The 8,232-nt window shown below is 33.1% G+C and overlaps 1 protein-coding gene across 1 annotated transcript; it reads left to right on the forward strand.

Moving 5' to 3' along the window:
• Positions 1-1,591: 1,591 nt before the first annotated feature.
• cunh9orf85 (chromosome unknown C9orf85 homolog) lies at positions 1,592-5,778 on the forward strand. Its single transcript, XM_038285760.1, has 4 exons — positions 1,592-1,795; positions 2,071-2,177; positions 4,773-4,886; positions 5,254-5,778. Exons 1-4 carry the CDS (start codon positions 1,694-1,696, stop codon positions 5,486-5,488), a joined length of 558 nt encoding a protein of 185 aa, XP_038141688.1. The 5' UTR covers positions 1,592-1,693; the 3' UTR covers positions 5,489-5,778.
• The last annotated feature ends 2,454 nt before the right edge of the window (positions 5,779-8,232 follow it).

Raw genomic sequence — 8,232 nt, forward strand, 5'->3', positions numbered from 1 at the left:
TATTGCCATCTACTGTGCTGGAAGTGTGGGCCAGAGAGTAGGAGAGTCACTGATAAAGAATAACCTGATAAGTCTGAGTCACTGATAAATAATAGTATTTAAAATCAAGCAATTAGAAATACAATTTGAAGATTGTTTTCTAATTGTACATTTTACTATGGAACAGGGCTTGTAAGTTGTATTCGTTAATCCATTATCAAATACGACAATTATGGGGGAGTGTTGGCCTAGTGGTTAGAGCAGTGCGCTTCTGCTCTGAGAGGGTTGTAAGTTTTAAGTTCGATGCCAACAGCCTGCACTTTGGGTCTCTGAGCAAGAGCCGTAACCCCACACTGCTCCCCAGGAACAGCACAATGGCAGCCCACTGCTCCCCAAGGGAATGGGTTAAATGCAAAGGTAAATTTCTCCAGCGTGAGATTAATAAAGTTCAGTTATTATTGTTATTATTATTATTGTTTGATTAATGTATTTTTAAACTCTTTTAAACACAGCAATCCATAAATCTGAATATAAATACCTTTCCTAATCACACGCTTAAAAGGGTAATTTCTTATTCTATTTCAATGATCTTTTCCGGCTTGAATATTTTGAATCCTTTTTGTATTTGCATTTTATTTTTTACTTTTTACTTTACCATCTTAATTTCTGGTCCCATTGAAAACTAGTCAAAGGGGAACGCCGTTTTTTTACAATTGGCCCTTGATTTAAAGTTATTACATCATGTTCTACTCACCCATATGAGTTTTGGGTCATTTGGAGCTGTTCTGAAGATATTCGGTAAGGTTATATCCAAGTAATGTCTTCCTTTGGGCAAATGACTTGAAGGAACAAACTAAAATGTTCATTATTTATTCTTTATGGTACGCCAGCATTCATAACATGTAGGCGAATCACTGTCCCCCAAACATCCGCGGTTATATATTTTATATTTTTATCTTTTAAAAACAAAGCGGCTCGTTTATGACATCATCTTCTAATTATTCAACATTGTTCAAATAAATATTTTTATTATTATTATTATGATGATGATGATGATGATGATGATTATTATTATTATTATTATTATTATTATTATTATTATTATTATTATTATTATTATTATTATTATTATTATTATTATTATGTGTAGTCATATACAATAAACTGCATATTTCCTAAAGTTCACTTGCCACTCTCAATATGGCGGACAGGATTACGTATTTTTTTTCTGCAGGGTTCTGTGTCTACAGCGGCTGCGTGATGTTTTTGTTGGAAATTACTCTAGAAATAAAACAGCAATTGATACATGTTATTCCATTAAAGCCTAAACTACAATGGAAATAAATAAAGTAAAAATACAACCCCAATATATTTCAGATAGATAAAATGCTCGTGTTATGACGGCTCGTGACGGAGACAACTACTTCCTATTGGGAAATGAAGGAAATTTAAATGATATTCACACATTAAGCAAAGCATTATTTATTTATCTACAGAATACAAAATACAAAAAATAGAATTTGATGTACAGTAATGTTGCCACACACTCATGTACAGTAGGTGGCGGTATGCACCTTAAAGTTGCTTGCGATCCGCCATAATAGAAAAGAAGAAGAAGACAACTACTTCCGGGTTACGGCTTCCCTGTGGTAGCATGCTTGTTGGAAATTTTTTAACCCGCTTAACATAATTTATCCAAAGATAAAAAAACAAAATGAGCTCCCAGAAAGGAAACGTTTCTCGATCGCGACCTCAGAAATATAAAAACACAAAGGCTTTTAAAAACGACAAATACGGCGCGACTGTGCAAGTAAAAGTGAGTGAATTCTGCGATAGCCTGTTTAAAAATATATTGGATATATATATTAAGCTTGAAGCAAAAAAACATAAGAAAGCTTGAACAATCTTTTCAGTAGCAAAAAGTACGTGTAATTTAGGTTCGGGGGGAGAATGTGTTTAAAAAGAGCCAAGATCAGATGAGTGTAAAGCAAGGTTAACTTGTATAGATTTATCCACCTCTCTATAGTTTTCAGTCTTTCAGCATTATCTGACTCTAACACATGATCTCTGCTTTAATGTTCTGAACTACAGAAGGCCAATTCAAAGATCCACGATGGACTCTGTCAACACTGCAAAGGAGTTCTTGAGTGGAAAGTCAAGTACAACAAATACAAGCCTCTAACTCAGCTCAAAAAGTGGTAAATATATGGACATGGACATTGTTTAGGTTTCTGATCGTTTAACTGCAATGTAGTTTATAGTTATGTACTTATTTTTCTATGTCAGCAATATGTTTAGGCTCTCAGGTGATTTCTAAAATGTGTTGCCTAACTCGTCTTTTTTTTTAACATAATGCTAAATTAATGAAATATTTTTGGCTATTTTCCCCCAATTTTCCTTATTAAGTTGATTTATTTTAATTGGATTAATCTCTGCTCGACTTTAGGAAAATAATAAAATCTTTCAAGCATGGATTTCGCTTCCCATCCATGAAGCTTTTTCAATTCAAAATGTGATGTAAAGAAAAAAAAAACTTCCTGGATGGGAAGTGAAACGTCTTCAAACTTGAAAAAAAAGTCCAGTGAATTATTTTAATTTTCTTTTTTTTTTGGAATGACTATGACTTGGATAACTGAGAATCTTCACCAGCGTATTGATTTGGATACCAATGAACAACTCTTCCATTTTCTCTTCGAAATATATTAATATATGATGCAGAAGCTCATCTATGGCCTCTTAGTTGCTAAAAACACTGGAACCTTATGTTTTTCTTTTGAGCATTTAAATATCATTTACATTAGTGTTTTTTTCCTTAGACATAAATCTATTGTTTTATCAGATTTCTTACAATATATACTCTTACTCTCCTTTTTCTACCTTTTTGATTCCTTTGTTTCTATTTTCAACACATTCTGCATTGTTTTCTGTCCTGACAATCAGATTTCTTCTTTAATGTTGTGCCCTGACAGTTTTCCTGCTTTGCCTTTCTTGTCATTATTAAACACATCAGTAATTTAAAAAAGCTGTTAGCAATACGGCTGCAACTAAAGCTAATTTTGCTCATTTAATTCTCTGTCGATAATTTTTTTAATAATCTGATAGAAAAATGTTCCTTAAAGAAGATTTTTTGCAGGATTTAAAACGGGGGAAACTGAAACTTTTCCACTTGAGTTCATGATGGAGCATATCGACAGACGAAACATTTTATTTATTCTTAAATGCAAAACATTTATTTTGCATTTAAATGAACTGATCTGAACAAATTTAATATTTATGCATGTTTTTTACAATTGTGGTATAGTGGCTTCTCTAAGTGGGTTGCTCTGTCAGCTAAAGGCATGTTTAAAAGTCTATACTCCAGTTAACGATTAATCATTAACTAAATTTGCTGACCATTATTTTAATATTTGACTAACCCGATTGATTGTTTCAGCCAAATTTTGCATTTTTTTCCTCTTTTTTTGGACCAAAACAATAGGGGTGCACCAATTGATCGGCCTAAATTTCCATTTTTTGGGATGTTGATTATCGCCAATACTTAGATGTGAAATTGGTGATATTCACGTCTACAAAGGTCTCAAGATCAACCGCTGTCAATGCTTTAATCAATTTAGATTTCAGAGATGTTTTATCAGAAGTTTATATTGTTTCAGTTACTGATTACTGTATTTAATTTGGATAAGATTAAAATATTGAAGGTCTCTTTTGATTTTATAAACAATGACTGATTTATAAAAATAAAAAAAATAAATTGTATCCATCAAAATTGGAATCAGCGTATCAGGTTTTAAAGTCCAGAAACCTAAAATTAAAAAAAAAAGCAAAAACAAAACAGCTGTCCAATCTAGCTAGGTTCTTTGTGAAACTCTGATCAGCTCTGTTGTTAAGGCATAAATGAACAGGGAATTGCCACGTTCCTCTGGTTCCCACTCACTAGTTTCTCCTTTCCTTGATTAATGTTACAGAGAAAGGAAATACTTAATTAGAATCAGAATCACATCAAGTAAGCTAAAGGAGGAAAAAAAACAAACTTATGTTTCTAAGATTTTGACATTCATATAAACAACAAGATTTTTAACTCTACACAAAGAAGCATAAAACATTGTTGAACCTTCTAAAGACCCAAATCCCTCTAAAGTGAAATCATTACATTTATTACATTACATTCATTATCAGAAAATTAAAACGCCTACTAATAAACAAAATTAATTCAAAGATCTTTCCCACATTTCACCCAAAAGGCTCCTTGATGATCACTTTCAAAGTAACTTTGTTGATACCCGTAGGTACATTTGTTTTGCAGTCTGGAAAGGGCCATCTCAGCATTTTGAACAAACCTTAAAAAATAAAGTACAGATGACATAATAAAAAACAAAGTACTGCAGTAGGAAAAAAAAAACATAAGACAACCAATATGTAAATATATACAGCCTATTTAATATCCCTAACATTTCCACATCATATATTCCCAAAAGGAACAATATGAGTGTACTGACATGGCAAAAAGTTGAGCATTTGAATAGTTTCCACCTGTTTTCTTTCATATTGGAATTTTTTTTTTCTATTATTAGAGTGAGGGTGAGTGTAAACACTGCTCCATACTGAACTGTCTGTAGTTGTTTTGAAACGGCATTTGAAGCCCAGTATTTGTCCTAGTAGCTCTCTAGTTTATCAGTAAAAAACATAAGCAGTTGCATTTAACAGTGTTTACAAATGTTTCATATTCTCTATGTGCATAAAATATATATAAAAAAATGGTTGATAACAATCTGCATGGGGTTTTCTCTTTACAGTGTCAAGTGCTCTCAAAAGACTATAAGAGATGCATATCACATCATCTGCAAGCCCTGTTCGCTCCAGCTTGACGTCTGCTGCAAATGTGGGAAGAATGAGGAGATTGTTATACCGTGAGTGGAAAAGTTGCTCTGTGTTTTCTTCTGAACCAAATTCTCTGCAGATTAAAATTAGAATTAAGACCATCCTGCTCTATATGATGCTGTTAGGTCAGGATAGTCCTTATATGGAGATGCATGGTAAGGGCATGGACACAAAATGAAGCTAGTCTGAGTGTGCCCTCTTGTGGACAATGAGACACATTACCACCATTTATGAGGAAGATTTTGTCATTTCATCTCCTACAAAACAAGTTGTCATTGTGAAATTCAGGAAATATTTTGTAATGTATATCACAGGTTTAATGATAATAAACGTCTGGACTTATCTTCTTTGCTGTTGTAAACAGAAAAAAAAAAATATTTCTCTGTCACTCATTAGGGTGAACTCACACCTGGACAGTAATGAACAAGAAGAGGAAGAGCCAGAGAGAAAGAAAGGAAACAAGCGAGGGAAAAAAGAGGAGGAGGATTTCGACTCTGATGAAGATTATGATGATGAAGATGATGATGACTTTGAGGATGAAGAAGACCTTGCCAGAGACTCAAAACTAAAGAACACACAAAACAAAAGTGATGTTATCCCAGATGTGTCTTTACTAAATGTTAAAGATTAACTTTTTTCTTTCCATATGTTCTGACTGAGTTCTGTACAAAATTAGATATTTTAGACGTTCGGCCAAAAACCTGACGGAACAACAGAGATTCTGGATGTTGCAGGAAAATAGGATGAAATCTACAGATGGTTGATTGATCATATTTTGTATTATTGATAAGTTACCTGTTTATTGCAACTAATTCAACCCTAATGGAAGAGGTGGTTAATAGCTAGAGTCAAATTTGAAATATTTTAAATTTTGACAGAATAGTATGATGAAAACAGTCTTTTTTTTTTCATAAAATATTACATTTTTCGTCCTTTTTTTTTCTTTTCAGTTCATTTAAATATTTTTTATTCCCTTCAAATTTTCAAAGCTAAAACGTCCTTTAAATACTTATACACTCTTTACATGCATATTTATCTCATTGAACTTTATCTGATTTTGTGACAAAGAGGAAATAAGCGTACTTGTGACAAAACCAGGTAATGCATGGTTCCAAAATCTTTGTAAAATAAAAAAAAAAAAACAAGTGAAAAGTTGTGTTTTGATTCTCCTTTACAATGACACTCAAATTAAAATCCAGTACAACCAATTGACTTCAGAGCTTGTTTTACCTTATTAATGGTTCTATCCCACCTGTGTGTGATCTGCTCTGTTTAATTTATTGTGTATTTTTATATTGGTTTATTTGCTTTTCCAACTATTAATTACAATAATATAAAGAGAAGCACACAAAATCAATAAAATAGACATACCTTAAAAAAAAAAAACAAATACAGCAAATATGTCAGTGTTCAAAATACAACTTATTTAGCGCCCTTCTTTTGCTATTTAACAGCTAAATCATTTCCAACAACCCATTTTTTTAAACCAGAGGTGTTGAAGTCCAGTCCTCGAGGGCCGGTGTCCTGCTCTTGTTAGATGTGTCTCTGGTTCAACACACCTGAAAAGAATAATCAGTTCATCAGCAGAACTTTGCTAAACATCCCTGGGATAGATGCAACATGTCATAAACCCATTTCATTTCACAAACAGTGGCTTTTTTTCTCCATTTTTCACGAGGACAGTTGCAACCCTCCATCAGCTATGACAGAACATTATAGAGACGCACAGATTTTAGCACATGCTAACCATTTAACCTTAAAGGAAACTAGACAATGATAAAATCTTGAAGTTGTAATTAATTCATACGAATGGTTAAGACAATAAAAGGTATATATATAGAAAGAAAATACTAACACCTCAGAATCATATTTTCCATGTGAGCATTAGTGGCATCAGTATAACATCTTTCTGATTTGGAAAAAAAAATACTTGTTCCAACTGTCCCCAAAAAGATTAATTTATCTGAGTAAATCAGGTTTGTATTTTTAAGATTATACACTTTCAGAATCATCCTTGTTCGAATAATTTCTTCTTTACTTTATCTATAAAAAGGTTTGATGTTTTGACTGTCTTTAATTTCTATTGGAAAACTGATCCATAATTTCACATCACATGCTGAAACAGGATGACTTCCTCATTGCCTGCAATTTCCCAGACTCAACATTTCTACTTCTTCTGAGCGTATAAGCCTCCTCCATGTCATAAACAGCTTTTAATGATGTTCTTTTTATACCTTATTCTTGACCTTAAAAAAAACAAAGTATTTTAAAAGGAACAAAATCTTTATGTAAAATATGTAAAAAGCAAATTCCTTTTTTTATTATTATTACTAACAGCTTTATTGGCCTCATAATTATTTCCCACAGTTTGATAACTAATATCTCTGAACCCTGAAAACACTGAACCATTCAAGGTGTCTGATATTCTCACAATCAACTGACAATTGACTATTTCATCTATAGTTATCAAGTATATCTTTTCCTATTCTAACTTGAAAACTGATGGGGTTTAAAGATCTAAGATGATGTTTATTTGTGCATATAACAGCTGACCTTATAAAGTCAACACCTTATATCAAGGTGTGAAAAACTGTCAGCCAGCTCTCTCATACAAAAAAAAAAAAGACCTAAAAAGCCAAAATTGTATCAAATCTTTAAAAGTTACTGAGGCAATATTCATGTTTGTGGCAAGAGCGTCATCAGACATTTTGCTTCATAGCAGTGAAGAGGGCAGCAAATAAATAAAGGAACTGTAATTTTTCCTGAAGTTGCACAATGATTCTGTAAAATGATGGTTCCTCAATAATTGCACGCTTTACGTTTTTCTGCTTAAAAATAGTCTATACCAAATTACTGCTTTTTAAATGCGGTTGGGGTTCATTAACTTTTGGGAATGACTGTGAGCATTGTAACTGTTAAGACTGTAAATTACTTGATATGTGGGAAAAAATAACTTATGCATAGGCATTCTTTTATTACTCTGGTCCAGTCAAATCCCAGACCAAGGATGCGGAACAGTAATAAAAAGGAAGAGAGAGAAGAAGAAAATTAGTCTTGCCCCGTATTGAACATTTCCATATAACAAACCCAAAATAATCACTGTTCTGAAGGAATTACTAAACAGGAAAAAAGAGCCTTCGGGGAGGGAGACAGCATTATTGAGGAGTATATAGAAACAATCTAAGATCAACATAAGAGAATGCAAGGAGGTATACAGGAGGAAGCTGGAGGTAAAGCTCCAGCAGGATAATACAGGAGGGTGTTAAATCCTGCTTGGCATTTCTGCCTGTCGCACCTCCTCCGGTGCCCATGGGTCAGCTGCAGGGTCATCAGCCAGGAACCACCATTCACCAACGTTTCGCCCCTTTAATCCTG

This window comes from Cyprinodon tularosa, unplaced genomic scaffold (assembly GCF_016077235.1).
Source record: "Cyprinodon tularosa strain WSP-4 unplaced genomic scaffold, ASM1607723v1 ctg214, whole genome shotgun sequence".
Taxonomy (NCBI): Eukaryota; Metazoa; Chordata; class Actinopteri; order Cyprinodontiformes; family Cyprinodontidae; genus Cyprinodon; species Cyprinodon tularosa.

Excerpts from the sequence above, each read along its gene's own strand:
- cunh9orf85 (XM_038285760.1), top strand. The coding sequence starts at position 1,694 with ATGAGCTCCCAGAAAGGAAACGTTTCTCGATCGCGACCTCAGAAATAT. Across the intron at positions 2,178-4,772 it reads CTAACTCAGCTCAAAAAGTG|TGTCAAGTGCTCTCAAAAGA; the intron begins GTAAATATATGG and ends TTCTCTTTACAG. Across the intron at positions 4,887-5,253 it reads AATGAGGAGATTGTTATACC|GGTGAACTCACACCTGGACA; the intron begins GTGAGTGGAAAA and ends GTCACTCATTAG.